Source organism: Bombina bombina, chromosome 4 (assembly GCF_027579735.1).
Source record: "Bombina bombina isolate aBomBom1 chromosome 4, aBomBom1.pri, whole genome shotgun sequence".
Lineage (NCBI taxonomy): Eukaryota > Metazoa > Chordata > Amphibia > Anura > Bombinatoridae > Bombina > Bombina bombina.
Genome location: NC_069502.1, coordinates 34,731,353 through 34,752,847, shown reverse-complemented (window position 1 = coordinate 34,752,847; position 21,495 = coordinate 34,731,353). Strand labels below are relative to the sequence as shown.

Here is a 21,495-nt window from a genome sequence, read left to right as displayed (position 1 = left end):
GCCAGAACGCCAAACTTCCTCGCTACGGGTCCAGATCCAGGGATCCGGGAGCAGTTTTGATAGATGCTTTGACAGCACCTTGGAACTTCAGGATGGCTTATGTGTTTCCACCCTTCCCGCTGCTTCCTCGATTGATTGCCAAAATCAAACAGGAGAGAGCATCAGTAATTCTAATAGCACCTGCTTGGCCACGCAGGACTTGGTATGCAGATCTAGTGGACATGTCATCCTGTCCGCCTTGGTCTCTACCTCTAAGACAGGACCTTCTGATACAGGGTCCATTCAAACATCAAAATCTAACTTCTCTGAAGCTGACTGCTTGGAAATTGAACGCTTGATTTTATCAAAACGTGGTTTTTCTGAGTCGGTTATTGATACCCTGATTCAGGCTAGGAAGCCTGTTACCAGAAGGATTTACCATAAAATATGGCGGAAATACCTATACTGGTGCGAATCCAAAGGTTACTCCTGGAGTAAGGTTAGGATCGCTAGGATATTGTCTTTTCTACAAGAAGGTTTAGAAAAGGGTTTATCAGCTAGTTCATTAAAGGGACAGATTTCAGCTCTGTCCATCTTGTTACACAGACGTCTGTCAGAAAATCCAGACGTCCAGTCCTTTTGTCAGGCTTTAGCTAGGATCAAGCCTGTGTTTAAAGCTGTTGCTCCACCATGGAGTTTAAACTTAGTTCTTAACGTTTTACAGGGTGTTCCGTTTGAACCCCTTCATTCCATTGATATAAAAATGTTATCTTGGAAAGTTCTGTTTTTAATGGCTATTTCCTCGGCTCGAAGAGTCTCTGAGTTATCAGCCTTACATTGTGATTCCCCTTATCTGATTTTTCACTCAGACAAGGTAGTTCTGCGTACTAAACCTGGGTTCTTACCTAAGGTAGTCACTAACAGGAACATCAATCAAGAGATTGTTGTCCCATCCTTGTGTCCAAATCCTTCTTCAAAGAAGGAACGTCTTTTACACAATCTGGATGTAGTTCGTGCCCTCAAGTTCTACTTGCAGGCAACTAAAGATTTTCGCCAAACTTCTTCCTTGTTTGTCGTTTACTCTGGACAGAGGAGAGGTCAAAAAGCTTCTGCTACCTCTCTCTCTTTTTGGCTTCGTAGCATAATACGTTTAGCCTATGAGACTGCTGGACAGCAGCCTCCTGAAAGAATTACAGCTCACTCCACTAGAGCTGTGGCTTCCACTTGGGCCTTTAAGAATGAGGCCTCTGTTGAACAGATTTGCAAGGCTGCAACTTGGTCTTCGCTTCATACTTTTTCCAAATTTTACAAATTTGACACTTTTGCTTCTTCGGAGGCTATTTTTGGGAGAAAGGTTCTTCAGGCAGTGGTTCCTTCTGTATAATGAGCCTGCCTATCCCTCCCGTCATCCGTGTACTTTTGCTTTGGTATTGGTATCCCAGAAGTAATGATGACCCGTGGACTGATCACACATAACAGAAGAAAACATAATTTATGCTTACCTGATAAATTCCTTTCTTCTGTTGTGTGATCAGTCCACGGCCCGCCCTGTTTTAAGGCAGGTAAATATCTTTTAAATTATACTCCAGTCACCACTTCACCCTTGGTTACTCCTTTCTCGTTGTTTCTTGGTCGAATGACTGGGACTGACGTAGAGGGGAGGAGCTATATGCAGCTCTGCTGGGTGAATCCTCTTGCATTTCCTGTTGGGGAGGAGTTATATCCCAGAAGTAATGATGACCCGTGGACTGATCACACAACAGAAGAAAGGAATTTATCAGGTAAGCATAAATTATGTTTTTCGTCCCTTTCGCAGAAACGGACCAGCCTCGAATTCTACATCCTCTAAGCAAGAGGGTAATTCTTCTCAAACCAAGCCAGCCTGGAGACCGATGCAAGGCTGGAACAAAGGTAAGCAGGCCAAGAAGCCCGCTACCGCTACCAAGACAGCATGACATGCTGGCCCCCGATCCGGGACCGGATCTGGTGGGGGGCAGACTCTCTCTCTTCGCTCAGGCTTGGGCAAGAGATGTTCAGGATCCTTGGGCGCTAGAAATAGTTTCTCAAGGTTATCTCCTGGAATTCAAGGAACTACCCCCAAGGGGAAGGTTCCACAGGTCTCAATTGTCTTCAGACCAAATAAAAAGACAGGCATTCTTACATTGTGTAGAAGACCTGTTAAAAATGGGAGTGATTCATCCTGTTCCATTAGGAGAACAAGGGATGGGGTTTTACTCCAATCTGTTCATAGTTCCCAAAAAAGAGGGAACATTCAGGCCAATTTTGGATCTCAAGATCCTGAACAAATTTCTCAAGGTCCCATCGTTCAAGATGGAAACCATTCGGACAATTCTTCCTACCATCCAGGAAGGTCAATTCATGACCACGGTGGATTTAAAGGATGCGTATCTACATATTCCTATCCACAAGGAACATCATCGGTTCCTAAGATTCGCCTTTCTGGACAAGCATTACCAGTTTGTGGCACTTCCATTCGGACTAGCCACTGCTCCAAGAATTTTCACAAAGGTACTAGGGTCCCTTCTAGCGGTGCTAAGGCCAAGGGGCATTGCAGTAGTACCCTACTTGGACGACATACTGATTCAAGCGTTGTCTCTACCACAAGCAAAGGCTCATACGGACATTGTCCTAGCCTTTCTCAGATCTCACGGGTGGAAAGTGAACGTAGAAAAAAGTTCTCTATTCCCGTCAACAAGAGTTCCCTTCTTGGGAACAATAATAGACTCCTTGGAAATGAAGATTTTTCTGACAGAAGCCAGAAAATCAAAACTTCTAAGCTCTTGTCAAGTACTTCATTCTGTTCTTCTTCCTTCCATAGCGCAGTGCATGGAAGTAATAGGTTTGATGGTTGCGGCAATGGACATAGTTCCTTTTGCGCGAATTCATCTAAGACCATTACAACTGTGCATGCTCAGACAGTGGAATGGGGATTATACAGATTTGTCCCCGACGATCCAAGTAGATCAGAGGACCAGAGATTCACTCCGTTGGTGGCTGACCCTGGACAACCTGTCCCAAGGGATGAGCTTCAGAAGACCAGAGTGGGTCATTGTAACGACCGACGCCAGCCTGGTGGGCTGGGGCGCGGTCTGGAAACACCTGAAGGCTCAGGGTCTATGGTCTCGGGAAGAATCTCTTCTCCCGATAAACATTCTGGAACTGAGAGCGATATTCAATGCTCTCAAGGCTTGGCCTCAACTAGCAAAGGCCAAATTCATAAGGTTTCAATCAGACAACATGACGACTGTTGCATATATCAACCATCAGGGGGGAACAAGGAGTTCCCTGGCGATGGAAGAAGTGACCAAAGTAATTCAATGGACGGAGCTTCACTCCTGCCACTTGTCTGCAATCCACATCCCAGGAGTGGAAAATTGGGAAGCGGATTTTCTGAGTCGTCAGACATTTCATCCGGGGGAGTGGGAACTCCATCCGGAAATCTTTGCCCAAATAACTCAATTATGGGGCATTCCAGACATGGATCTGATGGCGTCTTGTCAGAACTTCAAGGTTCCTTGCTACGGGTCCAGATCCAGGGATCCCAAGGCGACTCTAGTAGATGCACTAGTAGCGCCCTGGACCTTCAACCTAGCTTATGTGTTCCCACCGTTTCCTCTCATTCCCAGGCTGGTAGCCAGGATCAATCAAGAGAGGGCTTCGGTGATCTTGATAGCTCCTGCGTGGCCACGCAGAACTTGGTATGCAGACCTGGTGAATATGTCATCGGCTCCACAATGGAAGCTACCTTTGAGACGGGACCTTCTTGTTCAAGGTCCGTTCGAACATCCGAATCTGGCATCACTCCAACTGACTGCTTGGAGATTGAACGCTTGATTTTATCAAAGCGTGGGTTCTCAGATTCTGTCATTGATACTCTTATTCAGGCTAGAAAGCCTGTAACTAGGAAAATTTACCATAAAGTATGGAAGAAATATATCTGTTGGTGCGAATCGAAAGGATTCCCATGGAACAGGGTAAAAATTCCTAAGATTCTATCCTTTCTACAAGAGGGTTTGGAGAAAGGATTATCTGCAAGTTCTTTGAAGGGACAGATTTCTGCTTTATCTGTTTTACTTCACAAGAAGCTGGCGGCTGTGCCAGATGTTCAGGCTTTTGTTCAGGCTCTGGTTAGAATCAAGCCTGTTTACAAACCTTTGACTCCTCCTTGGAGTCTCAATTTAGTTCTTTCAGTTCTTCAAGGGGTTCCGTTTGAACCCTTACATTCCGTAGATATTAAGTTATTATCTTGGAAAGTTTTATTTTTGGTTGCAATTTCTTCTGTTAGAAGAGTTTCAGAGTTATCTGCTCTGCAGTGTTCTCCTCCTTATCTGGTGTTCCATGCAGATAAGGTGGTTTTGCGTACTAAACCTGGTTTTCTTCCGAAAGTTGTTTCTAATAAAAATATTAACCAGGAGATAGTTGTGCCTTCTTTGTGTCCGAATCCAGTTTCAAAGAAGGAACGTTTGTTGCACAATTTGGATGTAGTTCGTGCTCTAAAATTCTATTTAGAGGCTACAAAGGATTTCAGACAAACATCTTCCTTGTTTGTTGTTTATTCTGGTAAAAGGAGAGGTCAAAAAGCAACTTCTACCTCTCTCTCTTTTTGGCTTAAAAGCATCATCAGATTGGCTTATGAGACTGCCGGACGGCAGCCTCCTGAAAGAATCACAGCTCATTCCACTAGGGCTGTGGCTTCCACATGGGCCTTCAAGAACGAGGCTTCTGTTGATCAGATATGTAAGGCAGCGACTTGGTCTTCACTGCACACTTTTACCAAATTTTACAAATTTGATACTTTTGCTTCTTCTTAGGCTATTTTTGGGAGAAAGGTTTTGCAAGCCGTGGTGCCTTCCATCTAGGTGACCTGATTTGCTCCCTCCCATCATCCGTGTCCTAAAGCTTTGGTATTGGTTCCCACAAGTAAGGATGACGCCGTGGACCGGACACACCTATGTTGGAGAAAACAGAATTTATGTTTACCTGATAAATTACTTTCTCCAACGGTGTGTCCGGTCCACGGCCCGCCCTGGTTTTTTAATCAGGTCTGATGATTTAATTTCTCTACCTACAGTCACCACGGTATCATATGATTTCTCCTATGCAAATATTCCTCCTTTACGTCGGTCGAATGACTGGGGAAGGCGGAGCCTAGGAGGGATCATGTGACCAGCTTTGCTGGGCTCTTTGCCATTTCCTGTTGGGGAAGAGAATATCCCACAAGTAAGGATGACGCCGTGGACCGGACACACCGTTGGAGAAAGTAATTTATCAGGTAAACATAAATTCTGTTTTCAATAGCCCAAACTCTAGTCACATTTGCCATATTTGGAGAAACCTATTCGGGCTCAAGTCTACTGACAACAAGGCTTGTTGTCATAAAATACATTGTTTTGCAGTTGTAGGGACATATATGTAGCAAAGTTAGCCTTGAGAAGTCAGCAGGTGCATTTTAAGTTCTGAGAATTAGAAATCCACAAAGCTAAATTCCATTTTTAAAAAGGGAGCAAAATAAATCTTAAGATTATATTGTAAAGTTGTTTTATTATTCATAAATATTTTATCTATACCATAATGGCGTTTGTAAAGCGTCCGTCGGTGTCACCAGTTGCGCACGCATCCTCAAAGGAATGTTGGCTGTGCGCGCAGTCAAAATAATCCACCTGGATGCAGCGTTGGCAAACCCGAAGCCTTAAAAAAAAACAAAAAAAAACGCAACCGCCCAAAATAACTAAAAAACACGTAACCGCCATCAAGAAATAAATAAATAAAAAAACACGTGCCCGCACGTAGTATTAACAAACACCTAAACTGTCAACTCCCACATCGCAAAACAATAAAGTAATTAACCCCTAATCCGCAAATAACAATTAAAAGATTAACCCCTAAACCGCCAACTCCCCCACATCGCAATAAACCTAATTAATCTATTAACCCCTAAACAGCAAAACCCCCATATCGCAATAAACCTATTTAAACTAGTAGCTCTTAAATCACCAACTCCCCACATTGCAAGAAACCCAATTAACCTATTATCCCCTAAAGCACCAGCCCCCCACACTGCAAATAACTAAGGCCTAGATTTGGAGTTTGGCGGTAGCCGTGAAAACCAGCGTTAGAGGCTCCTAACGCTGGTTTTAGGCTACCGCCGGTATTTGGAGTCAGTCAAAAAAGGGTCTAACGCTCACTTTTCAGCCGCGACTTTTCCATACCGCAGATCCCCTTACGTCAATTGCGTATCCTATCTTTTCAATGGGATCTTTCTAACTCCGGTATTTAGAGTCGTGGCTGAAGTGAGCGTTAGAAATCTAATAACAAAACTCCAGCCGCAGAAAAAAGTCAGTAGTTAAGAGCTTTCTGGGCTAACGCCGGTTCATAAAGCTCTTAACTACTGTGCCCTAAAGTACACTAACACCCATAAACTACCTATGTACCCCAAAACCGAGGTCCCCCCACATCGCCGACACTCGATTAAAGTTTTTTAACCCCTAATCTGCCGACCGCCACCTACGTTATACTTATGTACCCCTAATCTGCTGCCCCTAACACCGCCGACCCCTATATTATATTTATTAACCCCTAACCTGCCCCCCACAACGTCGCAGCCAGCTACCTACAATAATTAACCCCTAATCTGCCGACCGCAAGGAGCCGCCACCTACATTATAGCTATGTACCCCTAATCTGCTGCCCCTAACACCGCCGACCCCTATATTATATTTATTAAACCCTAATCTGCCCCCCCTCAACGTCGCCTCCACCTGCCTACACTTATTAACCCCTAATCTGCCAAGCGGACCGCACCGCTACTATAATAAAGTTATTAACCCCTAATCTGCCTCACTAACCCTATAATAAATAGTATTAACCCCTAATCTGCCCTCCCTAACATCGCCGACACCTAACTTCAATTATTAACCCCTAATCTGCCGACTGGAGCTCACAGCTATTCTAATAAATGTATTAACCCCTAAAGCTAAGTCTAACCCTAACACTAACACCCCCCTAAATTAAATATAATTTTAATCTAATGAAATTAATTAACTCTTCTTAAATAAATTATTCCTATTTAAAGCTAAATACTTACCTGTAAAATAAATCCTAATATAGCTACAATATAAATTATATTTATATTATAGCTATTTTATGATTAATATTTATTTTACAGGTAACTTTGTATTTATTTTAACCAGGTACAATAGCTATTAAATAGTTAAGAACTATTTAATAGCTAAAATAGTTAAAATAATTACAAATTTACCTGTAAAATAAATCCTAACCTAAGTTACAATTAAACCTAACACTACACTATCAATAAATTAATTAAATAAAATACCTATAATTATCTACAATTAAACCTAACACTACACTATCAATAAATAAATTAAATACAATTCCTACAAATAAATACAATGAAATAAACTAACTAAAATAAAAAAGAACTAAGTTACAAAAAATAAAAAAATATTTACAAACATTAGAAAAATATTACACCTACTCTAAGCCCCCTAATAAAATAACAAAGACCCCCAAAATAAAAATAAGGCCCTACCCTATTCTAAATTACTAAAGTTCAAAGCTCTTTTACCTTACCAGCCCTGAACAGGGCCCTTTGCGGGGCATGCCCCAAGAAATTCAGCTCTTTTGCCTGTAAAAAAAAACATACAATACCCCCCCAACATTACAACCCACCACCCACATACCCCTAATCTAACCCAAACCCCCTTAAATAAACCTAACACTAAGCCCCTGAAGATCTCCCTACCTTGAGTCGTCATCACCCAGCCGAGCCAAATTCTTCATCCAAGCGGAGCAAGAAGAGGTCCTCCATCCGGTAGAATCAGCCAATCAGAATCAAGTTCAATCCGATTGGCTGATCCGATCAGCCAATAGAATGCGAGCTCAATCTGATTGGCTGATTGGATCAGCCAATCGGATTGAACTTGATTCTGATTGGCTGACTCCATCAGCCAATCAGAATTTTCCTACCTTAATTCCGATTGGCTGATAGAATCCTATCAGCCAATCGGAATTCGAGGGACGCCATCTTGGATGACGTCATTTAAAGGAACCGTCATTCGTCGTTCAGTCGTCGGCCAGGATGGATGTTCCGCGTCGGAGGTCTTCAGGATGCTGCCGTTCCGCTCCGGATGGATGACGATAGAAGATGCCGCTTGGATGAAGACTTCAATCTGATGGAAGACCTCTTCTGCTCCGCTTGGATGAAGACTTCTACCGGATGGAGGACCTCTTCTTGCTCCGCTTGGATGAAGAATTTGGCTCGGCTGGGTGAAGACGACTCAAGGTAGGGAGATCTTCAGGGGCTTAGTGTTAGGTTTATTTAAGGGGGTTTTGGGTTAGATTAGGGGTATGTGGGTGGTGGGTTGTAATGTTGGGGGGGGGGGGTATTGTATGTTTTTTTTTTACAGGCAAAAGAGCTGAACTTCTTGGGGCATGCCCCGCAAAGGGCCCTGTTCAGGGCTGGTAAGGTAAAAGAGCTTTGAACTTTAGTAATTTAGAATAGGGTAGGGCATTTTTTTATTTTGGGGGGCTTTGTTATTTTATTAGGGGGCTTAGAGTAGGTGTAATTAGTTTAAAATTGTTGTAATATATTTCTAATGTTTGTAAATATTTTTTTATTTTTTGTAACTTAGTTCTTTTTTATTTTTTGTACTTTAGTTAGTTTATTTCATTGTATTTATTTGTAGGAATTGTATTTAATTTATTTATTGATAGTGTAGTGTTAGGTTTAATTGTAGATAATTATAGGTATTTTAATTAATTTATTGATAGTGTAGTGTTAGGTTTAATTGTAACTTAGGTTAGGATTTATTTTACAGGTAAATTTGTAATTATTTTAACTATTTTAGCTATTAAATAGTTCTTAACTATTTAATAGCTATTGTACCTGGTTAAAATAAATACAAAGTTACCTGTAAAATAAATATTAATCCTAAAATAGCTATAATATCATTATAATTTATAATGTAGCTATATTAGGATTTATTTTACAGGTAAGTATTTAGCTTTAAATAGGAATAATTTATTTAAGAAGAGTTAATTAATTTCGTTAGATTTAAATTATATTTAAGTTAGGGGGGTGTTAGTGTTAGGGTTAGACTTAGCTTTAGGGGTTAATACATTTATTAGAATAGTGGTGAGCTCCAGTCGGCAGATTAGGGGTTAATAATTGAAGTTAGGTGTCGGCGATGTTAGGGAGGGCAGATTAGGGGTTAATACTATTTATTATAGGGTTAGTGAGGCGGATTAGGGGTTAATAACTTTATAATAATAGCGGTGTGGTCCGCTCGGCAGATTAGGGGTTAATAAGTGTAGGCAGGTGGAGGCGACGTTGTGGGGGGCAGATTAGGGGTTAATAAATATAATATAGGGGTCGGCGGTGTTAGGGGCAGCAGATTAGGGGTACATAGGGATAATGTAAGTAGCGGCGGTTTACGGAGCGGCAAATTAGCTGCGTTAGGAGCTGAACGCGGCTTTTTTGCAGGTGTTAGGTTTTTTTTCAGCTCAAACAGCCCCATTGTTTCCTATGGGGGAATCGTGCACTAGCACGTTTTTGAGGCTGGCCGCGTCCGTAAGCAACTCTGGTATCGAGAGTTGAAGTTGCATTAAATATGCTCTACGCTCCTTTTTTGGAGCCTAACGCAGCCATTCTGTGGACTCTCAATACCAGAGTTATTTTAAAGGTGCGGCCAGAAAAAAGCCAGCATTAGATACGCGGGTCCTTGCCAACAAAACTCTAAATCTAGCCGTAATTTAATTACTAATCCCCCTAACCTAACACCCCCTAAATGAACCCCAATTACTACTAAATTACAATTAAAATAAAAAATCCTAACATTAAATTGCAAAAAAAAAAGTCTAACATTACAGAAAAGAAATAAACAAAATTATCAAAAATATTTTTTTTTTATACCCAATACCTATGAAAATAAAAGACCCCCCCAAAATAAAAGCACCCCCTAACCTCAACTACCAACGGTCCTTAAAATGGCCTTTTGTAGGGCATTGCCCTAAGTTAAACAACTCTCTTACATTACTACATTAAATTACTAAATCCCCCCTAAAGGTAAACCCCCCCCCACCCACCAAACCCCCCCAAAATAAATAAAACCGAACACTAAAAAAACCTAAACTACCCATTGCCCCTAAAGAGGGGCATTTGTATCAGCTCTTTTACTGACCTTAAAATGGCAATCAGCTCTTTTATAAGGCCATTAAATCTTAAATAATAAAAAAAAAAAAATCCTAAGATTAAGCCCCAAATAGGTACTCACCGTTTCTGAAGTCCGGTGGAGAAGGTCTTCCAGGCGGCTCCATTATCTTCTATCTTCATCCGGAGCGAAGGCGTCGCGGAGGTGTGGAGCTTGCTTCCCCGATCCTCAGCGGCGGTCCTCGGCAGCCAATAGGATGAGAGCTACTGAAATCTTATTGGCTGATTTGAACAGCCAATAGGATTTCAGTAGCTCTAATCCTATTGGCTGATTTCAAAATGTCAGCTAATAGGAATGCAAGGTACCCCAAATTGAATGTTGTACCTTGCATTCAATCTTCAGTGTACGACGGACATCGGATGGAGAGGAGCCTTCACGCCATTGAGGACCGCCACAGAGGATCCACGCATCAGGGAAAACAGCTCCGCACCTCTGCTCTGCACCGCACCTACGTTCTAGGCCGCCTTCATTCCGGATGAAGATAGAAGATGATGGAGCCGCCTGGAAGAAAAACTTCTCCGCTGGACTTCAGGATTAGTGTTTTTTGAGGTGGAAAAGAGCTGATTGCCCTTTTAAGGGCAGTAAAAGAGCTGAATGTCCTTTTAAGGGCAATGCCTATACAAATGCCCCTTTAGGGGCAATGGGTAGTTTAGGTTTTTTTTAGGGTTAGGTTTTTTATTTTGGGGGGTTTGGTGGGTGGGGGGTTTTACTGTTAGGGGGGATTTAGTCATTTTTTTTTTAATTTTTTTTTTTTTTTTTAAGCAAATTAGTTTATTTTATTTTTTTTATTTTTATAAAACTTTTATTGAAATATAGTTGCGATACAATAAAACACAAATTCTAGGAACAATTATATGGTTATTAATGTCCCTTCTCGCTGAAAATATCCATTGAAGGGCCCTTATGATAACATAGTAACATAGTAACATAGTAGATAAGGTTGAAAAAAGACTGAAGTCCATCGAGTTCAACCTATACAAATCTAAAATACTTACAAAAAGCTCCAGTTAAGCTTAAATAACCCCATTAAAATGTGACCCATTTAATACTAGCAATCATATCCATGAATTTTGTTTATATACAGAAATTTATCCAGACTATTTTTAAATGAATCTATGGTATTGGCATTCACTACCTCCTTTGGTAATGAGTTCCACAATTTTATTGCTCTTACAGTGAAAAAATGTTTCTGTTGCAGGAGATTAAATCTCCTTTCCTCCAACCTTAAATTATGACCTCTTGTCAGAAACAATTTTCTTGGAATAAAAAGAGCTTCTGCCATCTCTGTATATGGGCCTTGAATATATTTATATAAAGTAATCATGTCACCTCTCAAGCGCCTTTTTTCTAAAGAGAACAGACCCAGTTTGGCTAGCCTTTCCTCATAGGTTAATTTCTCCAATCCCCTTATTAGCTTTGTGGCCCTTCTCTGAACTTTTTCTAGTTCTGCAATATCTTTTTTAGCAATCAGTCCCCAAAACTGCACTCCAAACTCAAGGTGAGGTCTTACCAGGGCTTTATATAATGACAGAATTATGCTTTCCTCCCTTGAATCAATGCCTCTTTTAATACATGCTAGTATCTTATTAGCCTTTGAAGCCGCTGCCCTGCATTGTGCACTCATCTTTAGCTTGTTATCTATTACTACTCCCAAATCCCTTTCCCCCTGTGTTTGGCTAAGTCTTGTCCCATTTAAAAAATACGTTGCCTGCTTTTTTTTACTTCCAAAATGTAGAACCTTACATTTTTCCGTATTAAATCTCATTTTCCATTCACTTGCCCATAGTTCTAATTTTAGCAAATCCCTTTGTAAAGAGAGTTCGTCCTGCTCTGACCTAATGACCTTACTTAACTTAGTATCATCTGCAAAAATAGAGATGTTGCTATTTAATCCTTGCTCCAAGTCATTTATAAAAATATTAAAAAGAACAGGGCCCAGTACTGATCCCTGGGGGACGCCACTGATTACCTTTGTCCAATCTGAGTATGATCCATTTACTACTACTCGTTGCTCCCTATCTTTTATCCAGTTATTTATCCATGAGCTAACATTTTCAGCTATTCCCAGTCCCTTAATTTTGTGCATTAATCTCTCATGTGGCACTGTATCAAATGCCTTTGCAAAATCTAAGTATATCACATCAACTGATTCCCCTTTATCTATATTTTTACTTACTTCCTCGTAGAATCTAATTAGATTAGTTTGACATGATCTATTTCTCCTAAAGCCATGCTGATTAGAACTCATAATCTTGTTTACATGTAAAAGAGCTGTTTAACTTAGGGCATTGCCCTACAAAAGGCCCTTTTAAGGGCTATTGGTAGTTTAGTATTAGATTAGGGGGTGTTTTTAATTTGTGGGGGATTTTTTATTTTTATAGGGTGTAAGTTTAGTTTTAATTTTATTTTGGATAGCTTTGTTTTTTTTCTCTGTAATTTTACTTTCTTTTTAAAGACACAATAAGTCCTCGGATTTCATCCTTACTTGTGAGATATTCACCTCCTGGTCAGCAGGAGGAGGCAAAGAGCACCACTGCAGAGCTGTATATATAGCTCCTCTCTTCCCTCCCACCCCAGTCATTCTCTTTACCTACATTAGTGATGGGAGATGGCAAAGTGAGGTGTTAGTTTTTGATTCTTCAATCAAGAGTTTATTATTTTTTAAACAGTGCCAGAGTGTGCTGTTTTTGCCTAGGGTGTAGCCGTAGTCCATATCAGTCTCTAAAGTAGAGCACTTGGTGGCTTTAGAGCAATGGGAACTGGTGGGACATAATTCTCACTGCGCCTCCTATACATGGTTTGCTGCCCTGCTTGTAAAAGTCTGAGGGAAGAGAATATACTCAGTACTTTTTTTTTTTTTGTTCCACAGGCCAATGTGAGGAGAAAAGAGGACCTCGCAAGCCGGGTGGCCTGCCCTCCTGCCGGGCAGATTTCTGAGGTAAGTACTAAATTTTATTTTCTGAAGATACACATAAAATTTGGCACTTTATACACTTTATAGGACACTAAATGACATTATCCCTATAGAGTGAGGATATGTTTTTGGGCAGTGAATGCAGGCACTGGAGGACGTGGAGAAGTGGCTATGTTTTTTATTTAGACTCCCAACGGCTTGTTTTCCTTAGCAGCCGTCTCGGAGGTTTAGCCTGTTAACACATGATGGGGTACATGTCTAGGGCTATGTGTGCATGGTGCAACTATATTGGCTTTCTTTACTTAATGACTGTTTATTTATTGCGAGTTTGTGCCTTAAGTCTTCTGACGGCTCCATGTTAGACATATTAGTCGCCGAGGAAGTTAAGCTGGATACGCCCACTATGGGCAGAGCTAATGATAGGCGCCATTGTTTGCACGACTATTTCTCCTGTTTATTTTAGTAGCCGGGAGTTCTGTTTATCTATTACCAGGTGGTGCTTTAAGTCCAATGACGGTTCTATTTTGTACAATTTATCCGCCGAAGAGGTTTAGCTGGGTACGCCCACGATGGGCGGAGCTACAATATGCGCGCCCTTTACACACATCCTGTGAATCGGGGTAATTTCTGTAGTACGGATGCCTTCTTTGCTGCGTTAGGCTATTACAGCAGGAAGACTTCTAAATCTGTTTAAAAACAAAATGAAAAGTTGATGGGTAGTCCGTATGCCTTCTCTGTTGAGTTGTGATCATTCAGCAGAGAGGCTCCCCACTCAGTATAATATATGTATTTGGGTAGTCCGGAGGCCTTCTCTGCTGCTTTATGTCTCAGCAGAGAAGCTTTAATACAATATTAAATAAATAAAACAAAGTATAGAATTAACATTGGTATTGTTCCGGATGTCTTCTCTGCTGTGTTATGTTACGCAGCAGAGAGGCTTTTCTCACAGTATTCAGAACTGCTTACAGAGGAACTAATATTTGTTAGTGTTCTATCTGTAGATAGGAATATTTTTCTGCTAAGTTTAGATGTGATCTGAGGATGCAATATAATATAAGTTGAAGAATCCTTTATTTGTGGAAATTAAGCAGTGTATTTAAAATTTAAAGACACAGTACTATCCATTTTTGATAGATAAATGGTGATTTTTGATGTTCCACAAGGCTCTTGGTCATATTAATTAATATTTCCAATATTAAGGGACCATGGTTAGGACGTTCTCTTTATCATTTAAAGTAATTTTTATTATGATATTCAATTTTATCTCATAAAAGGATGTTATTTACTCGTTATTTCTTGATACTTTTGTGGAACGACTAAAGGACTTTGTTTCCCATGTATTAAGAGTTCTTTTTTGTTTTTTTCCTTTTTATAGTAAAAAAAATAAATTTCAGAGCCAACATTGCCTCGGATGTTTCAGAAGCATTCTGACAATGTTCCATTTTTCTGCAGCTTTCTCCTCAAGAATCCTAAAAACTTAATGTCCATTCATCCAGTGCGCTGCGCTTCCTTCACGACTCCTCTTGGGGTTATCTTGCAAGACATCATTTTCCTCTGCTTGTCAGGTGTGTTGTCGACTTTTCCCATGCTGCATGGAGAGCGCAAGAGGAAGACTAAATGTTCACTGAGTGAGGTTTCTGTCATTGTAGATTACTACCTTAGAGGTTTCCTCCAAGTTGCATGAGGAAGGGGATACTTCGGTGGTAAAATTTCAGTCCTGGCGGTATGATTCCTCACGCTGATACTGAAGTAATATTTTCAGGTTTAAGCTAAAGCTGCTCCGGTTATTACTAAGGAGTTTTTTAGCTACTCTGGAACGACATTCCAGTCATTGTTTATTTGTTCTGGTACCATGAAGTGGTACTAAGAGATGTAAGTGAATGGGTATTACCCTTTTATTCACATTTTCTATATTGACTGAGCGGTTGTTAGTAGAAGACCTCTCAAGGAGTCTTGGAAGACAATAATGACCAGGAGACTTCTATCCCTATAGAGGATAGCTATTCCCTTTCAGGATCCCATAGATATTGGGGTAGTGGGTTTGTTCCAGGTTAGTAATACTACCTTTTATGGCAGCATACTAGCTCATACGTTGTCTGGTTCTCTTCAGACAGATAGTGCCTAGGATATATGGCTCGGCATACTAGGACACTGTGGCTGAGCTCTGTAACAACCCAAGGGTTGCAGGTTTGGTCTCCAGTAAGGTCAATAACATGAGTAGCGCCTTGAGACCCTTATGGGTGTTTTACCGTACTTTACGGGTACCCAATGTGTATATATATATACATTTTTATCTGGAACTAACCCTAAAAGGTTCTTTAAGTACATAAATAGCAAAAAATCTAAGAAGGATAATATAGGTACATTAAAATGCGTGGAGGGTAGCATGATAAATAATGACAGGGAGAAGGCTGAGGTACTAAATCAGTTTTTTTCTTCAGTATACACAAGAGAGGAACCATTGGATGATACTTTGGAACAAAATAGAACATGCCAGTCTATACCATTAACTGGGTTATGTTTAGAGGATATCAGGAAAAAAAACTGGATAATATTAAGGTAAATAAAACTCCAGGCCCAGATGGAATACACCTAAGGGTGTTAAGGGAATTTAGCACTGTTATAGACAAACCGCTACTCTTAATTTTTCAAGAATCATTATCCTCAGGCATGGTACCCCAGGATTGGCGTAAAGCTGATGTGGTGCCACTCTTCAAAAAGGGAAGCAGGGATGATCCAGGAAGCTATAGACCAGTTAGTCTGACATCAGTAGTGGGGACGATATTTGAAGGGATTATAAAGGATTATATTGATGAGCATATTCGTGTAAACAAGATTATGAGTTCTAATCAGCATGGCTTTAGGAGAAATAGATCATGTCAAACTAATCTAATTAGATTCTATAAGGAAGTAAGTAAAAATATAGATAAAGGTGAATCAGTTGATGTGATATACTTAGATTTTGCAAAGGCATTTGATACAGTGCCACATGAGAGATTAATGCACAAAATTAAGGGCCTGGGAATAGCTGAAAATGTTAGCTCATGGATAAATAACTGGATAAAAGATAGGGAGTAGTAAATGGATCATACTCAGATTGGACAAAGGTAATCAGTGGAGTCCCCAGGGATCAGTACTGGGCCCCGTTCTTTTTAATATTTTTATAAATGACTTGGAGCAAGGATTAAATAGCGACATCTCTGTTTTTGCAGATGATACTAAGTTAAGTAAGGTCATTAGGTCAGAGCAGGATGAACTTTCATTACAAAGGGATCTGCAAAAATTAGAAGTATGGGCAAGTAAATGGAAAATGAGATTTAATACGGAAAAATGCAAGATTCTACATTTTGGAAGTATTTTTTAAATGGGACAGGACTTAGCCAAACAGAGGAGGAAAGGGATTTGGAAGTAGTAATAGATAACAAGCTAAAGATGGGTGCACAATGCAGGGCAACGGCTTCAAAGGCTAATAAGATACTAGCATGTATTAAAAGAGGCATTAATTCAAGGGAGGAAAGCATAATGCTGTCACTATATAAAGCCCTGGTAAGACTTCACCTTGAGTATGGAGTGCAGTTCTGGGGACCGATCGCAAAAAAAGATATTGCAGAACTAGAAAAAGTTCAGAGAAGGGCCACAAAGCTAATAAGGGGATTGAAGAAATTAACCTATGAGGAGAGGCTAACCAAACTGGGTCTGTTTTCTTTAGAAAAAAGGCGCTTGAGAGGTGACATGATTACTTTATATAAATATATTCAAGGCCCATATTCAGAGATGGCAGAAGCTCTGTTTATTCCTAGAAAATTGTTTCTGACAAGAGGTCACAATTTAAGGTTGGAGGAAAGGAGATTTAATCTCCTGCAACAGAAACGTTTTTTCACTGTAAGAGCAATAAAATTGTGGAACTCATTACCAAAGGAGGTAGTGAATGCCAATACCCTAGGCACATTTAAAAATAGTCTGGATACATTTCTGTATATAAACAAAATTCATGGATATGATTGCTAGTATTAAATGATTCACCTTTTAGTGGGGTTATTTAAGCTTAACTGGAGCTTTTTGTGAGTATTTTAGATTTGTATAGGTTGAACTTGACGGACTTCAGTCTTTTTTCAACCGTATCTACTATGTTACTATGTTACCTGATAGAGGCTGTGTTCTTTTCATTAGGTGGGAGTCCTCTCCCGCCTGGGAGTGATATCTCCGGTTCAGGAACAGGGTCTGAGATTTTTTTCAATCTGGTTGGGATTCCCAAAAGGAGGGAACCTTCAGACTAATTTTAGATTTATGCAATCTAAGACATTACCGTCCTTCTAGGTGGCATCTAATCGTACCATCCTTCCTGTGATCCAGGAGGATCAATTTTTTGCAAGTTTAAAGGACGGGTATCTGAATGTTCCCATCTATGGGATCATCGCTAGTTCCTTTGGTTTGCCTTTCTGGACAAATATTTCTAGTTTGTGGCTCTTCTTTATGTCTTGCCACAGTTTTCGGAATTTCCTACAAGATTTTCTTAGTGTACCGTCCTTCAAGAGAGCAACTATTCGTTCCATTTTTCTCTTGATCCAAGAGGGTCAATTTATGACAATTATGGATTTTAAGGACGCGTACTTTCATGTGTCATTCACACGGATTTGGTGTTATCCTTCCCATGGTCTTACAGTGAATTTGGAAAAGAGTTCCTTAGTCCCATGTACTGGGGTACTTTTATTTTTTGGGAACCATTCTAGTGTCCATATCAATTAGATTTTTCTGACGGAATGTCAGGAAATTAGAGATTATCGATACTTGTTTAGTCGTTCAGTCCATTCCTTGGCCTTCAGTGGCTCAGTGCATGGAGGTCACTGGGCTGATGGTGGTGGCAATGCACATCATCCCATTTGTTCGGTTCCATCTCAGACCTCAGCAGTTAAACATGCTCGGGCGATGGATCGGAGATTATACAGATTCGTCTCCTCGAATACTACTGGAGCAGGAGACAAGGGATTCTCTTCAATAGTGGTTGTCTCTGGATTATCTCTCCCAGGGAACCTGCTTTCGCAGACCACCTTGGTTACTTGTGTCAACAGACGCCAGCGTTCTAGGGTGGGCAGCAGTCTGGGGCTCTCTGTGGGCTCAGGGGGTTTGGACTCAACCAGAGTCTTATAGTCTATAAACATTCTGGAGCTGCGAACGATCTACCATGTTTTTTTCTGGCCTGGCCTCAGTTAGCCTCGGTCCAGTTTATCAAGTTCCAGTCGATCAAAATGACGTCAGTGGCTTTCATCATTCATCTAGGGGGAACGAGGAGTTCCTTAGCGATGACAAAGGTAGCCAAGATAAGGTGGGCGGAGGCCCATTTTTGCTATCGGTCAGCGATCCATATCCCAGGGGTGGATAACTGGGAGGCGGATTTTTTGAGCAGACAGATTTTTCATCCGGAAATGTTTTTCAACCTGATTCTCAAATGGGGTTGGCCAGAGGTGGATCTCATGGCATTTCGTCAGAATGCCAAGCTCCCGAGATATGGGTCGAGGTCTAGGGATCCTCAGGCAGAACTGATAGATGCTCTGGTGGTTCCTTGGTCGTTCTATCTTGCATACCTATTTCCTCCGTTTGGCTTCTTCCTCGAGTCATTGCTCGAATCAAACAAGAGAGGGTATCAGTGATCCTCATTGTTCCTTCGTGGCCTTGCAGGATTTGGTAGGCAGATCTGGTGGAAATGTCATCACTACTACCTTGGAAACTTCCGTTGAGGAAAGACCTTCTCATTCTAGGGTCCTTCCTTTACCCAGAGCTAGTTTCTCTGAAGCTGACTGCTTGGATATTGAACGCTTAATTTTATCCAAGCGTGGTGTTTCTGATTCGGTCATAGAGACCTTGATTCAGGCGCGTAAGCCTGTAACTAGAAAGGTTTACCATAAGATATGGCATAAATTTCTTTATTGGTGTGAATCCAAGACCAGTTAGTTAGGATTCCCAGAATTTTGTCTTTTCTCCAAGAAGGATTGGAGAAGTGTTTCTCAGCAGGTTCCCTAAAGGGTCAGATCTCTGCCTTATCTTTTTTGTTGCGCAAATGTCTGGTGGTTGTTCCAGACGTTCAATCCTTTTGTCAGGCTTTGGTTACGATCAGGCCTGTGTTTAATTCAATTGCGGGGTTCCGTTTGAGCCTATGCATACCTTAGATATTAAGTTGTTATCTTGGAAAGTTTTTATTCCTTGTTGCCGTTTCTTCAGCTCGAAGACTGTCTGAACTTTTGGCATTACAACCCAGTTCTCCTTACCTTATTTTCATTCGGATGAAGTAGTTTTACGTTCTAACCTAGGGTTCCTTCCTAGGGTTATTTCAAACAGGAATATTGATCAGGAGATTGTTGTTCCTTCCTTGCGTCCTACTCCTTCTCAGCAGGAGAGACTTCTACATAATTTAGACGTAGTCAGTGCTTTGACATTTTACTTACAAGTGACTGAAGACTTTCGTCAGTCTTTTTCATTGTTTGTAGTTTTTTCTGGAAAAAGTAGGGGTCAGAAAGCTACGGCTACCTCTTTCTTTTTGGTTGAAGAGTATCATCCGTTTTGCATATGAGACTGCTGGACAGCAGCTTCCCGAAAAAATTATTGCCTCATGGGCATTCAAAAACGATGCTTCTGTTGAACAGATTTGCAAGGCTGCAACTTGGTCCTCTCTTCACACTTTTTCTAAATTTTACAAATTTGAAACTTTTGCCTCGGCTGAGGCTGTTTTTGGGTGCAAGGCTCTTCAAGCAGTGGTGCCTTCCGTTTAGGTTCCCTGTCTTGTCCCTCCCTTTTCATCCGTGTACTATAGCTTTGGTATTGTATCACACAAGTAAGGATGAAATACGTGGACTCATCGAGTCTTTAAAAAGAAAAGAAAATTTATGCTTACCTGATAAATTTGTTTCTTTTTAGACACGAGTCCACGGCCCACCCTGTTCTACGAGACAGGTTATTGTTTTTGTTAAACTTCAGACACCTCTGCACCTTGGCTTTTCCTTTCTCTTCCTAACTTCGGTCGAATGACTGGAATGGGAGGGAAGGGAGGAGCTATATATACAGCTCTGCTGTGGTGCTCTTTGCCTCCTCCTGCTGACCAGGAGGTGAATATCCCACAAGTAAGGATGAAATCCGTGGACTCATCGTGTCTAAAAAGAAACAAATTTATCAGGTAAGCATAAATTGTATTTTTTTATTTTTTGTAACTTTAGCTTGGGGGTTTGTATTTTTTAAACATAGACTGCCCTCTGGCAGGCTTATTGTCTAGTATAATCATAAATATGTGTACTGTCCCTTTTAATAGGTGACATTTGAAATTATTTGAAAAGGGTCAGATTTGCTGCAAAATGGTTTAGAACAGAATAAGTTTTGGGTTTAGAAGTTCTAATGAGTGACATAATTTGTCTTGGGAGCCAGTCAGTTGTAACCGAGGTACAGTATGATACCATCTAGTGTTGGCACAATGCATTTACGGTTTTCTCTTCTCTACCAGCTGTGGCACAGAAGCTGCCTTCTCCTACGGTTTAGCTACAGACCATGGTTGCATCTGGGATCTGAAATTCTGTCCAAGCGGGGGTTGGGAGCTGCCCGGCACTTCCAGGAAGGTGAGTTGACCTTTTTTGCACATTTGTCAGATGTCGGGGGGCGATGAAGCATGGGGGGCTCTGCACAGTCAGTGATGCAAATCTGTTGGAGCTCTATAATTAACTGAGAATAATAATGCACAATCACATGAATGACTGGATGTGTTTGCTTTTGAGGAAGCCGTATTTATATTAAGCAGAAAATTCAGGATCATGAGCCGGTAGAGGTTCCTGTGAGCTGTGCTGGGGTCTGTCCATGTCAGCAAACTGTCATTTTATTTTTAGAAGTACAAGCTTCGTGATGAGGAGAACAGGATAAAACGGAGACAGTGGTGCCTTAGTGTAAAAATGATGTTCGTTACACTTCAGATTAGTTTCATGCACATGTTGTTGTTTTCCCCCTTTTTTACACAAATGTTAAATACTTTCACGTGTATAAACAATACAGCAGCTGCTGCACACGTGATGCGATAATGACACTGGGGGAAAGCGAGATCTTGCTTTTGTCTTGTAAAGATTCTGCTATAGGTAAATAGATCTTTATTACAGAGCAAGATATTGTAAATAAAGTTTATTTAATAAACCTAAAGGAAGTTCCGGAACAACAAACCTGGGCTATAGATACTGCTAAGCCGACAGGAACACATCAAATGCATTGTTCATGCAAGATTTACTGATATATTAATAGTGCGCCTATGTTCAGGAGAAACAGCATTCCTGCAGAGTACTTGAGTATGCTGCAGCAATGTACTATAAACAAACAATAGCGTGCATA

General features: G+C 40.7%; 1 protein-coding gene across 1 annotated transcript in view; it reads left to right on the top strand.

Moving 5' to 3' along the window:
- GTF3C2 (general transcription factor IIIC subunit 2) overlaps positions 1 to 21,495 on the top strand; it is a 452,236-nt gene that overhangs the window by 151,278 nt on the left and 279,463 nt on the right. Inside the window, exon 7 of the mRNA XM_053710988.1 lies at positions 20,630 to 20,741. Coding sequence (XP_053566963.1) covers positions 20,630 to 20,741 — 112 coding nt within the window. The remainder of the gene's footprint in view (positions 1 to 20,629; positions 20,742 to 21,495) is intronic.